This window comes from Porites lutea, chromosome 13, assembly GCF_958299795.1.
Source record: "Porites lutea chromosome 13, jaPorLute2.1, whole genome shotgun sequence".
Taxonomy (NCBI): domain Eukaryota; kingdom Metazoa; phylum Cnidaria; class Anthozoa; order Scleractinia; family Poritidae; genus Porites; species Porites lutea.
In genome coordinates, this window is record NC_133213.1 from 20651559 (window position 1) to 20673323 (window position 21765).

At 39.3% G+C, this 21765-nt stretch overlaps 1 protein-coding gene across 2 annotated transcripts in view; it reads right to left on the reverse strand.

The window, feature by feature from the left end:
• The window catches only part of LOC140923126 (alpha-aminoadipic semialdehyde synthase, mitochondrial-like), a 41784-nt gene that overhangs the window by 13838 nt on the left and 6181 nt on the right, over window positions 1–21765 (reverse strand). For both annotated transcript variants that reach the window (XR_012164130.1, XM_073373196.1), the window contains exons 9-20: window positions 21436–21547; window positions 19753–19815; window positions 18994–19058; window positions 18436–18578; window positions 17761–17890; window positions 16462–16572; window positions 15381–15489; window positions 14032–14108; window positions 13713–13776; window positions 12768–12935; window positions 12199–12291; window positions 11393–11505 (exon numbers count right to left, since the gene is read on the reverse strand). Coding sequence is in view for 1 of the 2 variants with exons in the window: in XM_073373196.1 (XP_073229297.1) it covers window positions 11393–11505; window positions 12199–12291; window positions 12768–12935; window positions 13713–13776; window positions 14032–14108; window positions 15381–15489; window positions 16462–16572; window positions 17761–17890; window positions 18436–18578; window positions 18994–19058; window positions 19753–19815; window positions 21436–21547 (1248 nt within the window). In the remaining variant the exon portion in view is untranslated. The remainder of the gene's footprint in view (window positions 1–11392; window positions 11506–12198; window positions 12292–12767; window positions 12936–13712; window positions 13777–14031; window positions 14109–15380; window positions 15490–16461; window positions 16573–17760; window positions 17891–18435; window positions 18579–18993; window positions 19059–19752; window positions 19816–21435; window positions 21548–21765) is intronic.

Consider the following 21765-nt stretch of genomic DNA (forward strand, 5'->3'; position numbering starts at 1 on the left):
CTTTGCGATACACAACCATCGTCACGGAAGTTCGCTTAATATGTTCATCTGCTTTTCTTTGGATACTAGCATTTCTCCTGACGCTGCCTGCGATTCTTCAAAATAGTAACATGATGCGAAAAATTAGCGGTGCTACCATGGCGTCATGCATGGCCATTATTGCGTTCTGTGAGTTTGTGCTTTATCGCGAGGCTCGTCGTCATCAAAGACAAGCCATTGAGCAGCAAATTTCAATGGAAGTTAAACAAAGAAAGTTGAAGGAGAAGAAAGCTCTTAAAACGACAACAACTGTGCTCTTTTTCTTACTGTTGAATTACTCACCTCTCACATTCGTCCAAATATTATTTAATATCTATGTAATCGAGTCAGATAATTCACGCGACATTCTTACGCTTACAGTCATCTTTTCAGTTATTGCTAACTCGTTTGTAAACCCAATTATTTACTGTGTCAGAGTAAGACAGTTTCGCGTTGCGTTTATTCAGCTGATATTTAGAAAAAGTTATGCACAAGCTGAAGGTATCGAAACACGAGTTTTTAAAGTATTGAATAGACAAAGAGACCTACTGCCGTTGCCCTAGTCCATCTCCTCACCAACATTGAACAAAATTCAAAATTTCTCTAACTAGAACTACGCTGAAAAAACAAATAGCACTTCATGAAAGTTGTACTACAAAGGTTTCATTTGTATAGGTAATAGCATGATTTGTAGTAATATTTGGCATAAATTTTACCACGAGTGATATTTTGAAATTGCTATACGTAATTTGCGAGTTGTTTATACTACTACGAGTTTGTTTATACTACTACCCACAATTTCACATGTAGGTATTTCAAATTACTACTCCAAGCCAATCAAATTGCAGAAATTTTTCATGTAGTAGTATAAATGTTTTTATACTAATACATGAGAAATTTCTGCAATTTGATTGGCTTAGAGCGGTGTAATTCAGCTTAATTTGAAAAACCTACATGTGAGAATTACAAACCATTTGTGGGTAGTAGTATAAACAAATAATAGCATGATTTGTACGTGACATTTGGCATAACTACCACTCGTGATATTTCAAAATTGTATCACATTTCACACGCCTAACGGCTCGTGAAATTACGTGTAACAATTTCGAAATATCTTTCGTGGTATTTATAACAAATATCACTACAAATCATGTTATTACCTATACTAACATCGTAAGATTACGACGGACGTATTGTACTTAGAATTACAAATTAAAACTCAAAATCACACACAAATTCCTCATTTCTTTAGGCAAAATGCTGAAAAACAATTAGGCGTTTAGGCCTTCCGTCCATTCTAAAGGTGATGTTACACGAGACGATTCGCAACGACGATTTTTTGCACAACACAGCGTTGCAACATTGTTGCTACATTGTTTTGAATACTTGCAACATTGTCCCAACATTGCAACGCTGTGTTGCGCCAAATATCGTCGTCGTTCCGAATCATCCCGCGTAACATCACATTAAGGCCATGTCCACACGAATCCGAACACGTTTGAAGACGCATATTTTTTTTATCCGGAATCGTGTTGATAGGACCTTAAACCACTGTAAAGAGCGGTTTAAAAAAGGTACGGTTTCGGTGACCGGATTCACTGGTTTCGTGTGGACGAAAGGCCGATCCGAGTTAAAAGGATGCGGTTTCGCAAATACCCGGATTGGTGTGGACGGCGCCTAACGCGCCGAGCGTCTTTTTATCGAAAATGTATCGCGGATTTGAAAAAGTTCTTGAAAGTGGATCAAAAGAAAAACGCATACATATTGTAAGTGCGTAAAGTCGAAAACAGTCGAAAACGTATCAAAATGAAAACAATGACCCACAAAAATCGCAGGCAAACGTGAAAACAACGAGAAAAATGCAAACAAGTCAGTTATTGTAAAGGCAGTGGCCGGGGAAACCTTTTAATCTCAATAAGCCAAAAAAGGAATAGAATAACGTCTCAAGTTAACGACAATTTTTATTGTAAACTCTTATTCTTCAAGGTTGGTTTCCGGTGACGCTCGCGCACAAAATCGATCGTTTTATCGTATCATAAAATGCTAGGGGTATTGATCAATGAAACCGTGATTTCACATACAGTGTAAGTCGCTCACGGTTCGTGCTTTTGTGTTTAACATCAATACAACGACTTTCTTTTTTTTCTTTTTTTTTGGCAAGAAAGAGTTATAAAAACAGTAGTGCTTGCAAAAATAAATAAATAAAACAGAAAAATTATTTTGTGAAAATATGTTTGTTTGTTTGCTATTTTTGGCGTCTTAGCAAGCAACTAATGTCAGTATTCAAATAATGCAAATCAATTACAAAGTCTGATTTTATGAAGCGGATAGAGCGGTTTTCATTTGAGTGTCGAAAAGTAATTGGTTTTGCACTTTCTACACGATGCGATTGGCTTAAAAGATTCGCGCCACCTTTTCATCCAATCAGAAGTAAAACCAAAGCCAATTGTGACGCGCTCGCATGCATTTTCCCGCGCTTTGCGTCAGCCACATGTAATTACTTCGAGTTTTGATTGGTTCAATGTATTGTCTGTGTCCTATGTGATTGGCCAGAATAATTACTTTGGTTTTGGTTTTACGACACTCAAACGAAAACCACTCTAACAACACTTTACCAGAAACATAATCTCTGACAGTGCTTTGATTCAGCTGTTGTTCGAATTTGCTTAGAAAGCACCTTACTAACTGTCCAATAATTTATCTCAGCAAAACCAAAAGCAATTTTTCGTCAAAAGTGAGACTCCGCAAAATTTGAGTAATGATTCTGGGGTATACCATGCAACCAGTCTCACTCTCTATTAAGTCGGACCAGTTTAATTTGGTTGACACGTTTTGATTTCGTTTGTACTTTCAAAAGATGATAATTACTTTATATATCCTTTGTGGATATTTTAAAACTTGGCTGGACATTTTAAGTTGCCGAATGCTTATTATTAAAGAAGGTCGGTTTTCTTTATTACTGAAAGTACATAAAATAACTTAATCCATTGAAACTAATAAAAACGGAACCCAAACCAACTGTCTGTCTCACACGAAAGACATGGACACAAATGCGACTGATCGGCAAGAAGGTAAAGAGCCTGTAACTGGAGAAGCCTTTGCAGTGCTTGTCTTCATCACAGTCGCAAGCATTATAACTTGTCCTCTAACAACTATCCTCAATGTACTGATCATAATCTGTGTAAAAACCAAGTCTGCTCTGAGAACCCAATCCAACATTACGCTGGCTTGTTTGGCGATCACCGATGTCGTGATGGGCGCAATTGGACAACCTGTTTTTATCTCTTGGTTGATAGCACGCGGACAAGGGGACGACGCTCTGTGGCAAACACTTTTGTGTCAATTCATATTTAAACTGTTAACTTTTTCACCACTCCTTCACATGGTTATGATAAACCTGGAGCGCTACATAGCGATCAAACATGCTTTACGGTACACAAGCATCGTCACGGAAGCTCGTTTAACATATTTATCCGTTTTTCTTTGGATCATGGCATTGGTACTAACGCTGCTTACGTCATTTTTTAGTATGACAAGGATTATCAGCGTAATCACGCCGCTAGCCATTATTGTATTCTGCCAAGTTGTGCTTTACCGCGAGGCTCGTCGCCACGAAAAAGAAATTGCGAATCAGCAAGTTTCAGTCGAAGTTAAACAAAAGAAATTGAAGGAGAAGAAAGCTCTAAAAACGACAACAACTGTGCTCTTTTTCTTAATGCTGAGTTTTTTACCTCTCCTTTTCGTCGGTTTACTAAAAAGTAACGACGTTGTAAAATCAGTTAATTTACAGGACATTCTCACCTTTACAGTAATCTTGACAATTACAGCTAACTCGCTAGTAAACCCTATAACTTACTGTGTCAGACTAAGACAATTTCGCGTTGCGCTCATCGAGCTGACATTTGGAAAAAGTCATACACAAGCGAAGGACATTGAAAAGCGAGCATTTAGAGTATTGAACCGCGTGGCGCCGCTGGAAAACGAACAATATCAGTTCAGGACAAGGGACTGGGAGTAAAAAGATCAAATGTAACAACAACAGAGAGACCTACTGTCCTTTTAACACTAGAAGAGGTAAAAGTCAAAATTACAGACAAATTAGAAATTCAATTTTGTAAAATGCGGGAAATAAATTTCCGAATGACGTGCGTCGCTCAACAACGCCTTTGATCAATTTAGGTTTCTGGGAAATTGCCCACCTACCCCTCCCCAAAGCGAACATTTTGCCCTAAGTGAGAAGTAAGAGATAATGATGGCTTAGGGGAGGGGTAGGTGGCAGTTTCCCAGAAAACTCTAAATTGATCCCTTCGAGCTTTTCATGAGACGAACCAAACTCAGTGAGTTAAGTTCAGGAAAGAATCGACATCTGGCTCAGTTAAGTTCGTCTGAATGAGTTTGGATATAGTCCAACACGTTCTGTCCATCTGCTTCAGAGGGATAGAACGTCTGAAGATCCACGGTCTCTGGGACAAAAAGCGATCCTCACATGCGACAGACTAAACTAATAAATAAAAAAAATTGTGTGATAATGCATATTTAACCTCGTTCGGGAGAAAATTTATTAGTGACCTGATTCAGGTGATTGGTTCGACGCGTCCTAAGTTCGACGTCTGACCCAACAGACGATCATAACTTAATTTAGGTCAACCCAAATTAGAGTTTGGTTCGACTCATGAAAAGTTCGACGTTTGGCCTAGGCCTAAGCTCTGAATCTTCGGCCGACTCTGGCATAATCAAATGTTGTGCGAGTTTCAACGGTTCAATATTTTCAAAATTGAAAAAATTGCTACGGTGTTGATCACTGAAATCATGACTACGCAATTCGCCGACGTTTCGTATCTATGTAAAGAACAATAGTATCGTAAAGTTATTGGAAAAGATTCAGCAAATTGTACTCCAAAAGTCATCATTTGTTTTAGTTTTGATAAACTTTCCTGTTGAAGCTGATATAAATCACACAGTTAGTAGTCGGAGTGCTTTTATTACTGAATTCAAGCAGGTCAAATTTAAAGTGCACAGCTGAAGAAGATTATGTCTGGATAAAGTGTTAACATCTGCCTCATAGATATATTTCTATTTGATTTTTAAAATCTGAATAGGAGCAGCAGTAGCTCGCTGAGATACCAAGAATAATGAAAGGATAAATAAATAAAGAAATAATTTATGGACATGACTGACGTAAAAACCTCTGATGAAATATTTTCCTATTTTTCATCATCATCATCATTATTATTATTTCAGCATTTCTTTGTTAGCAATGCTAATTTCCTCGCAGTTTCATTTGTCATTGAGTCGAACCATTTCAATTTGATTGACAAGATTTTCCTTCGTTTATCTTAAAATCACTTTTGCTTTATAAAAAAATCCCCTTGGATATTTGAATCTAGCGAAAACTAATCCTCAAAGTAGGCCGTTTTGTGTGTCTATCAATCTGCATAATATAATCGGTCCAAACTAGTAAAGACCGCACCAAACCAATTTGCTCTTATTCTAGTCTGTGAAAACATTAAGAGCCGTCTACGGATTGCGAAAAGAGCACAGTAATTCCATACTGAACTTTGCCAATCTAAGCCTATCGCTTTTTTTCCGTTCTCGTTGCCGTCGCCGTCGTTGCTTAAGCTCCCTAATATCTGGACTAAACATGAGGGTTACAAATATCATATTCTTTAACTGGAATACCAAAATAACGAATGAGTCATTTAGATAAATAATAATAACAATAATAATAGTAATTATATATAATAACAGCAATAATAATAATAAGTAAATAAAGGTGTGACTGAGCTTTGCGAAGATAATTTGCAATTACGAATTTTGAATCCGCGTTCAACTGGCTTATTAGGAACACAATACCATTCGTTTGACAGAAGCGACATTACTTTCTTTAATCCTAAACTTTCTCGTTTTTATACTGAACAGCTGGTTAAGGTTATTTTTCGGATAAGTTATTGTTATCTGCTGCATAGAACTTTGAGTTTGATTTTCATCATTTAAACAGCGGCAGCAGTTCCTCGGTGGGGTGCAATAAATAACAAATACTAAATACATAAATATAAAATAACTAAAAAGCTATAAAGGCCTTTCCCCGTTGTCTTATTAACAGGGTTCATACAAAAAATTGCAACCATTTTGCAAGGACTTTTCAAGAACCACATTACATTTTCAAGGACCACCTACTAGTAATATAATTTCACAGATTGTACAAAAATGCACATTCCCAGTCTATTCTAATAAGACTTTAAGGCTTGAACTGTTTGCTTCACCAACCTCTCTACATTTTTCATTTCACTTGTCTTAAATTGTTAGTTAATTATTGCATAAGACATAGAGCACTTTATGTAAATAACCTTTAAATTCTCTGAGCTATGATTTATATTCTGTCTTGGACAACCAAAAAGCATCAGAAAACACTTTCCGGGCCACTACATTCAAAGTCAAAGAAAATGCAAGGACTTTTCAAGGACTCGCACAGAAATTTAATATACGTTTTTTGCGAGTACAAATCATCCTATTATTTGTTTATACTCTTGCCCACAAATGGTTTGTAATTTTCACATGTAGGTATTTCAAATTACTACTCTAAGCCAATCAAATTGCAGAAATTTTTCATGTAGTAGTATAAATATTTTTATACTACTACATGAGAAATTTCTGCAATTTGATTGGCTTAGAGCGGTGATATTTCAGCTTAATTTGAAAAACGTCATGTGAAAATTACAAACCATTTGTGCATGGGTAGTAGTATAAACAAACAATAGCATGCATAAATACCACTCGCGATATTTCAAAATTGTATCACATTTCACACGCCTAACGGCTCGTGAAATTACGTATAACAATTTCGAAATATCACTCGTAATATTTATGCCAAATATCACTACAAATCATGCTATTACCTACACTAACATCGTAAGATTACGACGGACGTATTGTACTTAGAATTACAAATTAAAACTCAAAATCACACAAAAATTCCTCATTTCTTTAGGCATAATGCTGAAAAACAATTGGGCGTTAAGGCCTTCCGTCCATTCTAAAGGTGATGTTACACGAGACGATTCGCAACGACGAGTTTTTGCACAACACAGCGTTGCAACATTGTTGCGACATTGTTTTGAATACTTGCAACATTGTTTCAACATTGCAACGCTGTGTTGCGCCAAATATCGTCGTCGTTGCGAATCGTCCCGTGTAACATCACATTAAGGCCATGTCCACACGAATCCGAACACGTTTGAAGACGCATATTTTTTTTATCCGGAATCGAGTTGATAGGGTCTTAAACCACTGTGTAGAGCGGTTTAAAAAAGATACGGTTTCGGTGACCGGATTCACTGGTTTCGTGTGGACGAAAGGCTGATTCGAGTGAAAAAGATGCGGTTTCAAAAATAGCCGGATTCGTGTGGACGGCGCCTGACGCGCCGAGCGTCTTTTTATCGAAAAAGTATCGCGAATTTGAAAAAGGTCTTGAAAGTGGATCAAAAGATAAACGCATACATATTGTAAGTGTGTAAAGTAGAAAACAGTCGAAAACGTATCAAAATGAAAACAATGACCCACAAAAATCGCAGGCAAACGTGAAAACAGCGAGAAAAATGCAAACAAGTCAGTTATTGTAAAGGCAGTGGCCGGGGAAACCTTTTAATCTCAATTAGCCAGAAAAGGAATAGAATAACGTCTTAAGTTAACGACAATTTTTATGCTAAACTCTTATTCTTCAATGTTGGTTTCTGGTGACGCTCGCGCACAAAATCGATCGATTTATCGTATCATAAAATGCTAGGGGTATTGATCGATGAAACCGTGATTTCACATACAGTGTAAGTCGCTCACGTTTCGTGCTTTTGTCTTAACATCAATACAACGACTTTCTTTTTTTTTTTTTTTTTTTGACAAGAAAGAGTTATAAAAACAGAAGTGCTTGCAAAAATAAATAAATAAAATAGACAAATTATTTTGTCACAATAGGGCCATTTATACGAGGAAAAATAAGACGCGTCTTACATAAGACGCGTCTTAAATAAGACGTGAACTGTACCATTTATACGAGCATATCTTATCTAAGACGAGAACAGCTCGTATAAATGGTTCGCGTCTTATTTCTGTTCTTGACTCGTTTTCATGTGAATGTTGCCCGTAGCAACGGCAATCCAACGTGGCGCGCCAAAAATTAACGCATGCGTACTATGCGTTCGCGTCTTATGTAAGACGCGAAGGTCATTTATACCAAGTTTTTCTCGTCTTAGCTAAGACGCGTCTTATCTAAGAACAGGTGTTAAGGGCTGTTCTAAAATAAGACGCGTCTTAGCTAAGCCGCGTCTTATTTTAGACGAATGTGCCGTTTATACGGAAAGTTCGCGTCCTATTTAAGACGCGTCCTATGTAAGACGCGTCCTATTTTTCCTCGTATAAATGGCCCTATTATGTTTGCCATTTTTGGCGCCTCAGCAAGCAACTAATTTCAGTATTCAAATAATGCAAATCAAATACAAAGTCTGATTCTATAAAGCGGATAACAAGACTTTACCAGAAACATAATCTCTGAGTCAGCTGTTGTTCGAATTTGCTTAAAAAGCACCTTAATAACTGTACAATAATTTATCTCAGCAAAACCAAAAGCAATTTTTCGTCAAAAGTGAGACTCCGCAAAATTTAAGTAATGATTCTGGGGTATACCGTGCAAACAGTCTAACTTTCTATTAAGTCGGACCATTTTAATTTGGTTGACAAGTTTTGATTTCGTTTGTGCTTTTTAAAGATGGTAATTACTTTATATATCCTTTGTTGATACTTTAAAACTTGGCTGGACATTTTAAGTTGCCGAATGCTTATTATTAAAGTAGGTCGGTTTTCTTGATTAATGAAAGTACATAAAATAATTTAATCCATTGAAACTAATAAAAACGGAACCCAAACCATCTGTCTCTCTCACATGGAAGACATGGACACAAGTGCGACTGATCGGCAAGAAGGCAAAGAGCCTGTAACTGGAGAAGCCTTTGCAGTGCTTGTCTTCATCACAGTTGCAAACATTATAACTTGTCCTCTGACAACTATTCTCAACGTACTGATCATAATCTGTGTAAAAACCAAGTCCATTCTGAGAACCCAATCCAACATTACACTGGCTTGTTTGGCGACTACCGATGCCGTAATGGGCGCAATTGGACAACCTGCTTTTATCTCTTGGTTGACAGCACGCGGACAAGGGGACGACGCTCTGTGGCAAACACTTTTGTGCCAATTTATATTTAAACTGTTAACTCTTTCATCACTCTTTCACATGGTTATGATAAACCTGGAGCGCTACATAGCGATCAAACATACTTTACAGTACACAACCATCGTCACGGAAGCTCGTTTAATATATTCATCCGTTTTTCTTTGGATCATGGCATTGGTACTAACGCTGCTTATTTCATTTTTCAGTATAACAAGGACTATCAGCGTAATCACGGCGCTAGCCATTATTGTATTCTGCCAAGTTGTGCTTTACCGTGAGGCTCGTCGCCACGAAAAAGAAATTGCTAATCAGCACGTTTCAGCGGAAGTTAAACAAAAGAAATTGAAGGAGAAGAAAGCTCTAAAAACGACAACAACTGTGCTCTTTTTCTTAATGCTGAGTTTTTTACCTCTCCTTTTCGTCGGTTTACTAACAAGTAACGACGTTGTAAAATCAGTTAATTTACAGGACATTCTCACCTTTACAGTAATCTTGACAATTACAGCTAACTCGCTAGTAAACCCTATAATTTACTGTGTCAGACTAAGACAATTTCGCGTTGCGTTCATCGAGCTGATATTTGGAAAAAGTCATACACAAGCGAAGGACATTGAAAAGCGAGAATTTAGAGTATTGAACCGCGTGGCGCCGCTGGAAAACGAACAATCTCAGTGCAGGACAGGGAACTCGGAGTAAAAAGATCAAATGTAACAACAACAGAGGGACCTACTGTCCTTCTACCACTAGAGGAGGTAAAAGTCAAAATTACAGACAAATTCGAAATTCAATTTTGTAAAATGCGAAAAAACAGATTTCCGAATGACGTGCGTCGCTCAAAAACGCCTCAATTTAGGTTTCTGGGAAATTGCCCACCTACCCCTCCCCTAAGCCAACATTTTTCCCTAAGTGAGAAGTAAGTGATAATGATGACTTAGGGGAGGGGTGGGTAGGTAGTTTCCCAGAAAACTAAATTGATCCCTTCGAGCTTTTCATGAGACGAACCAAACTCAGTGAGTTAAGTTCAGGAAAGAATCGACATCTGGCTCAGTTAAGTTCGTCTGAATGAGTTTGGATAGTCCAACACGTTCTATCCGTCTGCTTCCGACGGATAGAACGTCTGAAGATCCACGGTCTCCGGGATAAACGTCGATCTTAACATGCGACGAACTAAACTAATAAACAAAAAAAATGTATGATAATGTATATTTAACCCCCCTCATCTGATTCAGTTGATTGGTTCGACGCGAAGATCCATCAGAGAGTTTAAGCTTCATGTATACGGCAAACGGCAAACGTCAGATTCAAGTTGGGAATTTCTCAAAATGGAAAATGAGCGGATAAAAACAGCTCAGAAAATCCTTATGGATAAAAAGGTATGTGAAAATACTAATTCATGTGTAGAAAAAATGAACAGTAGGCGATAAGCAAAGGGGAACTTGGTCACGTGGTACAAATTCGCTTTTGCCGTTTGACGTAAACGTGATGCTTAACCTCTTTATTTGCGTATTCAAACGAACGACGAACGGGAGGCGCAGGTACTGTTTCCCTGATGACAGAGGCCTGTTTTCCAGGGAAAAGCGCTGTAGCCCGTTGCCCATGCCGCAACACTATGGTGGATTTACTGGCTAGTGCAATTTTAATTTACACTTTTATAGCCTCAACCCTAACAGCAAATGATCACTAACCATTTTGAGTCAGAGCTTAACACTAATCTGATAACTATTTTCAGTGATTAACCCTAATCAGGGTAATCAATGCTTAACTCTTAATCACTATTTTCAGTGCTTAATCATAATCATCATAGTCATTGCTTAACCCTAATGACTATTATAGGCAGTGCCCTGTCTCCGGGATTGGAATGTAAATCCAATACATTTTCCAGCAAAAAAAGGTGCTGAGAAAAGGCAGCGAGAGTATGCGCTTTTGACATAAATTCAAATTCTCTTAACTAATAAATAATAAAAATGTGTAGAAGCCAGAAAGGAGAATTACTACTGAGATCTTGAGAATTAAAGGGTTTATGCAATTAATTTTTGTAGGCATCATAAGATGTCCAACAACATTTAAGCGAATGGAATCGAGTGTTTTCCCAGCAACACAGGGCTTTGAACGATCTAGAATAAAAGTAACTCGAAAGAAGACTATACTTACTCCTTGATAGCCTGCAAACGAGCTTGATCTTTGCCTACTTTCTCAAATACAAGCGAATACAACTCGGATTCGCCGGCGTCAGGTCTGCCAACCAGCTTGGCCAACACTTGTTTCTGAAGTGTAGGGGCAAAAATAGGAATGAATTGATCAGTATGAGATTCTGGGAAACTGCCCACTTAACACTCCCTTCACCCAAAATTTTGCCATAGGAGAGAAGTCAGTTACCTTGAATTAGGGGAGGGTAGGTGGGCAGTTTCCCAGATAATTTATTATATTGCGGATAAGATTCTGGTAAACGGGCCTCTAACTCCTCTCTGGACCTGATATTTTGTCATACTAGAGAAGTCAGTTTTGACGTTGCGTTAGGGGAGCGGTAGGTACAATTAAATTGCGAACTAGAGTCTGGCAAACGGACCTCCAACTCCTCTCTTGACCCGAAATTTTGCCATACGAGGGAAGTCAATGCTAACCTTGGCTTAGAGGAGGGGTAGGTGGGGAGAATCTTATACAGCTAATAAGATGCTAGGAAACTGCCCACCTATCCCTCCAATAACCCGACATTGATATGTCGGAGAAGGGTTTCACATAAAATTATTATTGCGAATACGATTTTGGAAAACGGACCACCTACCTCTCCCTTGACCTGACATTTTTCCATAAGAGAAAAGTTTGCCTTTCTATTGAGTTTAATAGGGGCGGGGTAGAAAACGGGTGTCATAGAATCTTAAACTACAAATAATCTGGTAAACGGCTTAAAAGTGTATGGCCAACAAACAAATAAGTATGTTGCCTTACAAAGATCTTACCCAGGGCTGTTCGTGAGCTAAAGCTAGATCAGATCGTTCCGCCGAGCTGTACATTCCAAGTTGAAACAAAGCCAAGCAAGCGGTAGCATAACCCTGGGAAATAAATCGCAAAGAGATATGAACTCTTTTGTAATCCTAATGGTATTGAAAAAGGGTAAGAAGCAATTTCGACAAACATTTGGATATAAATACAAAATAAACAACGCTTCATTTAAAAGGTAAGCTCAATATAATTTCGCATCCTTCCTAAGTGTCACACGAGGTTGAAGTTTGAATTCCCACTTATGGGTTATTCTTCCTAAAATAAATCTATCCAAGCTTAAACACCCAGGCCGATTTCCATTCGTGAAAAACTCTTTGTATGAAGTAACATTCTTGAAACTTTTTAATATGAGGAACATTTTAGTGCAGTATTGAAAGAGAGAGGTTTATTGGAGGATAACCTAATATGGCCACTTGGTGGAGAAAAATGCATTAATTCTGTATACTTCAGTGTACCATTATGTCTATTAACACAGTGGCCCTCTAAACGCTAGACTGCGAAACAGTCGCCTTCTTTTTGTACAAACCTCGTATCGCAGAGTTCCTCTGAGTATCGTGTTAGCAGTTCTAATGTCGTACAAATCGCCGTATGCCAAGGAGTCCCTGTTGGGGTAACATTCCAGTCTGTATCCTGGAAACATGTTCGTTGGTTTGATTTCGTTCAATAGAGACCCACCGGCGGCTACATCGACGGTCTAAAATACAAACTGTTATTATTAGTACTTCAAGATCAGCACCTTTTTTTATACAATAGCGATCCTCACGCTGACGTCACCTGTTGTATATCAATGTGCCAGCCAGAAGCGCATTGGTTCTTGTAACAAAAGATTCTTTTGTTTCAATATTTGCAAATTTGAAAAACAATGATGTCGCCCATGTGGAGTTTAAGGTACCGAAAACGTCATTCAAAAAAGGAGCTGACTTTCTTTCAATTTCTATCGACATTATTCCAACTCGCTTACAAAATAATGCAAGCGAATTCTTCTGGAGTTGAATTCATAACAACCATATCCAAGTTCAGAAAGAGAAAGTTTCTTCATCGCTTGGTTACGTCCTCCTTAAAATATAAAATTAGGCATTTCCACGTCGTGGTAGAGAAGGAACGGCAAAAAATGTACAAAAAAGCGTGATGTTGTTTTGCCTATTCAACCTATCCCTTTTTTGACATTTTCGTTCTCGTCGCCATCGTCCCTGTCGTGTTTTCTTGGACTCCCTATTCTTGGTTTCAGACACGTAACAAGGCGGAGTTGTTCGTCGACAAAACAATACAATCCCGCCCCCCCCCCCCCCCCCCCCCCTCAACACCACCACCCCCGCTTAATTTGTATAAAAAGAGCTACATTGCCAGAGGAGACAACCGCTGGATCTGTTCTTGTCACCCAACGTGGCCGCATAAAAGACAGCGAACTATAAAGCTTAGGTCAAATGGAAAAGCAAAGGCCCACGGTGCTGTGTACGTATCCAAGACCTACCTTTCCATACCAAAGGTATTTGGCACCGTTCATGATGGTCAACAGACCCGCTCGTGGACTCCAGCTAGAAAAAAACAAACAAACAAACAAACAATAAAACACTTAGCACAAATTAATGGGCCCCAAAAGGCCCTAACCAAAAAACGCGCAGGCGCAGCACTCAATGGACCAACCTAAAGGAAGGAAACGACCAAATGACGCAAAAACTAAAAAAACACTTAAGGCAGCTTTGTGGGCCATCCTCGATTTGCATAATTGGATATTAAGTCATAAATTAGCACAAACAAATTGGTACTTAATTAAAGAATAAGCAAAGTACCTGAACTTGTATCTAAGAGGGTTATCAGCGTGTTCTGGGGCAGGGAGACCACCACAGTACGAACGGAATGATTTTACCTGAAAATAAAGACATCGGACGTTTTCAAAGCCAACATAAGGTATATACACTAGAACCTCCATAACTCGAACTCGGATCACTCGAATTCCCCGCTAACTCGAACTAAGTTTCCTTTCCTTTGATCAAACCTTCACTAACATTTACTTCGTTTCGCTAATGAGTTTGAGTTACAAGGATTCTACTTTACACGTAAGGAAACCGATAGGAAAAACATGGGCAACGTAAACATTTTATGCATTAAACTACAACCTAAAACTAAGGTGACCCTACTCACTCTCAAGTCACACCATTCACCCAAGCCACCCTAGTCACCCTAGTCACCATAGCCACCCTAGTCACCCAAGTCACTTTAGTCACCCAAGTCACCTTAGTCACCCTAGTCACCCAAGTCACCCTAGTCACCCAAGTCACCCTAGCCACCCTAGTCACCCAACTCACCCCAGTCACCTAGTCACCCAAGTCACCCAAGTCACCCTAGTCACCCTAGTCATCCAAGTCATCCTAGTCACCTAGTCACCCAAGTCACCCTAGTCACCCAAGTCACCCAAGTCACCCTAGTCACCCAAGCCACCCTAGTCACCCTAGTCACCCAAGTCACCCTAGTCACCCAAGCCACCCTAGTCACCCTAGTCACCCAAGCCACCCTAGTCACCCTAGTCACCCAAGTCACCCTAGTCACCCTAGTCATCCAAGTCACCCTAGTCACCCAAGTTACCCCAGTCACCCTACTCACCCTATTCGCTCAAGTCACCCTAGTCATCCAGTACCACAGGAAAGTATTGCTTTTTAGCTTTCATTTAAATGGTCACACTTCAGGATTTTATCCGCAGACTCATAAGCATAATTACAGCACCACAGGAAAGAACTGTTTACATAGCTTTTACCTTAATTTTTACACTTATGTATCGAGAAACTCGATAGTTAATGATAAATGGTACCGCAGGTGAGATTTGACTTGAATTTTTACACTTATGGATCGACAAACTTAATAGTTAATGATAAATGGTACCGCAAAAGAGTAGTAGTAAGGAGCTTTCGCTTGAATGGTAATAAGTAAGAGGTTTAAAGAGAGGACATGATCTTGCACAGAAAAATCTAGAGCAACACGAATAAATAAAACCCTGAAACAGAATGACAGCTGCAAGTTGAATGGCCATATGAACATTGTGAACGTTTTTATCGCAAAGCAGAGGGTACACTCAATTCCATTATGGTGATTCAAACCAATGTCCCCCAATCGTATTTTCTTCAAAATAATAGTCCTTCCTTACCACAGCTCCCTCAGCTTTCGCGTCATCGAAACATTCCATCGCTAGCATATGATCAATACCAGGGTCCAGGCCGACTTCATTCACGATCGCAATCCCAGCATCAACCGCGCTGAAATATATAACAATTGTTCTAAGTCTGATAAGCGCTAACCCAGGGTCTTTTTTTCATTTTCTCAAAAGCATTTTCTTGGACAATTTGTCTATACTTTTTAGAGTAGCCAATAATCAAATTGTGGACAAAAAGAATTAAAGTGAATTTGCTTTTAAAGCTTTCATTTAAATTTCGCACTAATCTTGCGTTATCTTTGACCATTGCTTTGAACGACCCGGCCCAAGGCTTTAACTTTCTATACAAATGGTAAAGCAACTTCCAAAAGTAACCAACATCAATTTTCTCTTCACGACATCAATAAAAGATTATAAGAATTACGAGAATGATCACCAGGGAGAAAATGTTTTGACCTTTCACAAAATTCTCTCGACTAATTCTTAGAGGAAATCTACTGATATTTATAGTTTGGTGAATTTGTATGTGGATATTAGGGAGCTTACGGCGACGGCAACACGTTTTGTCTTGTCGATTGACAAAACAACAGTGCCTAATTTCACGTTTGTCGAGGACGTGAACACAAAACAAGGACTTTCTTTTTCTTTTCCTCAACTTTGATACAGTCTTTTAGAATTCAACTCCAAAAGAATTTGCCAACAGTTGACCAATTGAACGGGTTGGAAGAAACGCTATAACGTTTGAAGTAGCGCGAATTCCTTTTTTAAGTGACGTTTTCGTAGCCGTCGCCATTATCGTTGCTTAAGGTCCCTATTGGGGCTTGAAGGGTTAACTGACAGTTGAACAATAAAATCGCCATTCAACTGACCAATCGTGTCAATAGCCAGACGACATACAACTGACTTTGACTCTAACGTTGACTTCCGCACAGGTTGTGGGAACGTCAACCGCTACTAGCGACAGACCTTTTTTAGGACCTACACTATATTAATGGTAACAATTTACACTCAGTTATCAAAAAAGCAAGTTTCTAATGAATGCATCTTCAAAATTAGACAAGTTCAGTGTGATTACCTCTGGTGTAATTCCTCTATTGCAGGTAGCACATAACTTGTAGTTAACAAGTTCTTTTTGTGAGCAATACAACTCTTTGCCACCACAGGATGTAAAGAATAAGGAAGCAAGCTACAAAGAGAAAGAAACAAAACTATTGTAACCAGAACTAGTAACTGTCAAGATAAAGTCGAATCTTCAGACCACTGGCTATTGGCCACTGGCCACATTCTTGATCATCATATTGTTCAAACACTTGCCGATTTTTTTTCCCGCCCATTCCACTTTAAGGTTGATTTTGAAGAAGTCTATATACCCAACCAGTACGTTCAAACCATTATTCGCGTAGCTTGAGAAAACAGCCGACGTTTCAACGACCAATCACCCAAGGTAGTGGCACGTCATCAGTGTGGGACCGCGCTGCGTTCGTTTTCCTCAGACGTCATTTCGCGGAGAAACCAGTGTTGGCGTCGCGAAATGTCGGTTGTTTTTTCAGGCTATTCTTGGGGAAGGAGAGGGCAGCAACAACAATAAATCATCTAGCTAAGACCGCTGCACATTAAAAATCTATTTCACGAGGCATTTCCCCGATAGGGAATTTCCTTTGGCTATGACCCCGATCTTCCTACCCTCGGTAAGCTTTGACGACCACGATAACAACGGCAACGAGTACGGCAAAAAAGCAATAGGTCTGGATTAGCAAAACAACGTCTTTGCACGTGCGTCACGCTTTTTTTGCTCATTTCTTTGCCGTCGTTGCACGACCAGGACGTGAAACTGCCATATTTCACGTATATTCTTCAGGGCATGAACAAAGACAACGATTGCTTAAATTCTTTTTTATACTTAGATACAGTCCTTTAGAATTCAACTCCCCAGCATTTGTCAAATTGAACGACATGAGACAAGAGCAAGGAATTTTGAAACAGCGTTAATTCACTTTTTAACAGACGTTTTCGACACCATCATCGTCGTCATTGCTTAAGCTCCCTCTGGCGGCTTCTATGGATATGACCCTCGGCGAACAAAAAAGAAATGCAGTAAACCCTCGATAATTCGAACTCGGATAACTCCAATTCTCAGCAAACTCGAACAAAATTTCCTTTCCCTTGATCAAAATTTCACTGAAAATTGCCCCGATAACTCGAATTCCTCGCTAATTAACTCGAACTGTTTCTCGTTTCCCTTCAGAGTTCGAGTTAATAGGGTTCTACTGTAGAACCAAAGAAGCTTCCTGGTTGTTCAAATCCAACTCTACTAAATGTTTATATGCGGCAACTTGAAATCTTAGTGGCAGCCATGAACTTACAGTCACCTTACCTGATTACAACATCATGTTGCTGGATCAGTTTTTTTAGCTTCTCCTCAGACTGTGTGACGTCAAGCAAAACTGGATGCGTGTTCTTGTACTTAGATGCCAATATTTCTGCCTCACTGATTTGATCGGAGGCTGTAAAATAATTTTACATTACCAAAAAATTACCAACATGACGACCCACACAACTGGCTAACATGACTACCCATCTAACTGGCTGGAGGCAAACAAGTTGGCTATTTACAAGAATGGCCGAGAAGCTGAACTCGGGACTGCCAAGAACAAATCCAGTAAGCAAGTTATATAAGGGCGCGGATTGAACTCGGTTTCTCCGGATTGCAAGCCCAGCACTCTAACTGTTCCGTCACGCTACGTCCTTTGCTGAAACTCTCTATACAACAGACTTCTTAACCCTTTAAGCCCCAATATACATGTACAAATTCTCCAAACTGATCTCTAGACATTCCCTTAAAGAATGAGTTGAGAGAATTTGATAAAAGATCAAAGCATTTTCTCTTAGGTGATCATTTTATTAATTCTCATAACCTAATCTCTTGACAATGTATGGATATTGTTAGGAGAAAATTGATGTTGGTCACTATTAGGACTTAGAGGGTTAATAGAGAGTGACGATAATTGTTTTATATGGATCCATAATCGGATTTATGTTCTATACTCACCAACGGTGACAGCCAGGCTCTTATCTCTTGTGAGATACTCAACGCAAGGAGCGACCGTGAAACCTGACCCAAGTAACAGGACCCTCTGTTTGATCGGCACTGAAACATTTGGTCCCAGTGCTCTTGCTTTAGCTTCTTCTTGTCTACATCAATTCAAAAAGATCACAGTTTGCCTTCACACAGAGACATTTGCTTAAAGCGAGGGTGGATCCCACTGTCGTGTAATTTTAACACCAGTTCATACGTGCGTAAATAAAGACAAGTACAGGCAACGTATGAAAGGTCACGTGTGCGAGTGAACATTAAAGTTGGACCTCGCTCGACTTTCGCGTTTACGCCTGATGCTTCAGACACTGCCTCTTTTTTATTAACTCGCGTAAAACGTACGTGCGTACGCACGTGAAAACTGCGCTAGAGGGGAAATCCACCTTGACACTGAGTTTGTTATAGCGATGTGAGGTCTCTTAAGAGCCGTTACCAGAGGCAATTTTTCGTGCGATTTCGTTGAGTTTGTTTTTGGTTATTACTATTATTATTATTATTTGTTTATTTGTTTACCTTTTTCTTAAATCAGCTATATATTTGTAGCTTGGTGTCAGTGATCCATTAGAGGTGATTATTGCCTGTTTAAGGAGATCAAAAAGGGTTAAGCTTCACGTTTTAAATACACTGCAGTAACTAAAAGTATTTGCAAAAACTGGGTAGAGACCTTTTCACGGTTTTTTTCAACTTTTGACATGGACAAGTTAACGAAAATCCGTCCTCACCACTGAAAAGAGCGCCTTAAAATTAGTAAAAGTGCCAAGTTTGAAAGTGATTTGTTGAAAATTAACGAAGACATAAATCCTCAAAGTCGCGAGCGAAATTTTACAGACGTTGGTATGGTGGTGGGGGGGGGCACAAACTTGCCCTTCTCCCCCCCCCTCCCCAACCATACAAAACTGTAAATTTTTTCAACTTTGCGAAGCCATATCTTCGCTCGCTTAATAAACTATTGGTACTGATTGAATTCTACGATTTCAAAATGGCTGTAATAAAGTGGTAATTGAACTTGGTGTCGTGCAATTTTGGTCTGAAATCATACTTGTGATTTCGAATCGAACTCGCGCTGCGCGCTCCTCCGATTTTGAAATCCCTCGTATTATTTCAGACCAAATTGCACTCCACTCAGTTCAACTACCATTATATATAACAAAATTAATTATGACACCTACAAGTAAAGATTCCATCCACCGACTTTATCAACCGATGTTAAACACAAAATACAGTACGTAACAAAGGCTGTAACTATCATAAAACAAAATCATGAACACTCACGTTTCTGACAGTGTCAGATAAGTGATGTTGATCCTCAAAGGGCTCGGTTGCATGCGAATCAATCTAAAAACAATCACTGTAAGTATTGGATGTAAGGATTAATAACGCGAAGTCGGTTATTTCACATCAAGATTAAGTTAACAGACGCATCTGCAAATAACATGGCCTGCTTTGAGGCTATGTTGAGGTTTTGCGCCGCCAAATTAGATGGAACGACTCTGTGCCATGCCAATCTCAAAAGTGGAGCGTCGTATATCGGATAGGTTTTGTGCCATATTTTGGTTCAGTGAGAACACCTATTCGGCCCGTCGCGGAGGTAAATGAGTTGGAGCGAGGACTGGAAACCACCGAGACGTAAAAACGGAGCTTAAGCAACAACGACGGCGACGGTGACAGCAACGAAAACGTCACTTAAAAAGTGAATTCGCGCTGCTTCAAACTTTATCGCGCTTATTCCATCTCATTCAATTCGTCAAATGCTGTAAATTTGTTTTTGGAGTTGAATTCTAAAGGACTGTATCAAAGTTCAGGAAAAAAAACTTGTTGTCGCGTGTTCCCGTCTTCGACAAACATGAAATTACGCACTTTCACTTTGTACATGTAGTCGTGCAACAACGGCTAAGAAATGTACAAAAAAGCGTGATGGTTGTTGTTCTGCCCATCTTAAAACCTATAGACCTTTTCACCGATACGGCGGCCATATTGAATTAATTCGATTTAAGGAGTATTATAGGATGCCCAGGGGGCATGAGCACGGGTTTGGATGTAATAATGATCGCCTTTTTTGCCCAGAAATATACAGTGAAAGACCATATTTCTAATACTAAACTAGAAAAAGGCGATCATTATTACATCCAAACACGGCGCAGGGATCTTTTTTTCCCATTACAATCTTATTCTAAGAAAACTTTAAGAAAAAATGTCCCAGAAAGCGCTTGAAAATACAAACGAAACGTGCTCATGCCCCCTAGGCATCCTATCCTATCCTACCCTGGGCATACTCCTTAAATCGAATTAATTCAATATGGCCGCCGTATCGGTAAAAAGGTCTACCGCTTTTTCGCCATCGTCGTTGCTTGAGCTCTCTAATATTCGGGAATGAGGACAAGAATTTAGTGCACAAAACCCTCTCAGCCAACCCTGCAGGCACGATGTTCGATGCAGTGAACAACTTGCACCGCCCCAGGCCATTGCTGTTCACACTGACTATACCGTAGCAGCTGGATTAATCGGTTGAGAAGTTGGCCAGTACAGTTATGTAGCCTTGTATCGATGATGGCCTGTACATTTAGTTGTTCGACTTTAAGTCATTCACCTTCGATTTGATGTCTTGACAATATCGGTAAACCTTCGACCAAAAATCAGTCAGAATCTATTAATCTTGGCCAATACCGGCCCAAGTCAATTTTCAGAACGGTGTATATGTATGTAAAGTCGTATTCTGCGAGAGCATCCGGTTTTCTTCGGCTCTAGTTTCGCCCGCAGAGAAAAATGGAGGGAGAGAAGCGACGACCGGAAATACATCTGCGGTTCGCAGGTTAGTAAAATTGTTTCACGAAATTTCTAATTTTGAATTACATGTAGTTCAATGGGGAAAGCTTTAGACAAAAGTGCACAAATTCGATGCCTTGAAAAACTGTATGTATGCAGAGCAAATTATCAGGAGTAACGCAGCTGACTCACCATTTCTGCAAGCCATGGCACCAAAAGTTTTCCAAAATAGTCAGTGGCTTCCCTTGGTAGCTGAGCAGGAAGATTGTCAATGGAACAAATTAGAACGCCATCTCCAGCCATTCTGCAGTTTAAAGGAAACATTGATGGACAGCCCAAAAAAAAAGGTCCTGCAAAACATCTAATACTATGTAGCCTGGGATGTTAAAATAGATTAGTTGTCTCCCAACGAGTGCTATTTTTGTGTGTTCTCTGCTTAATTTTGAAACAGTAAATCGACTATTTCTGCTTGTGAGATCTCAGTTTCCCTATTTTCTTTCGTTCTGCAGAGTAAAAAAGTTC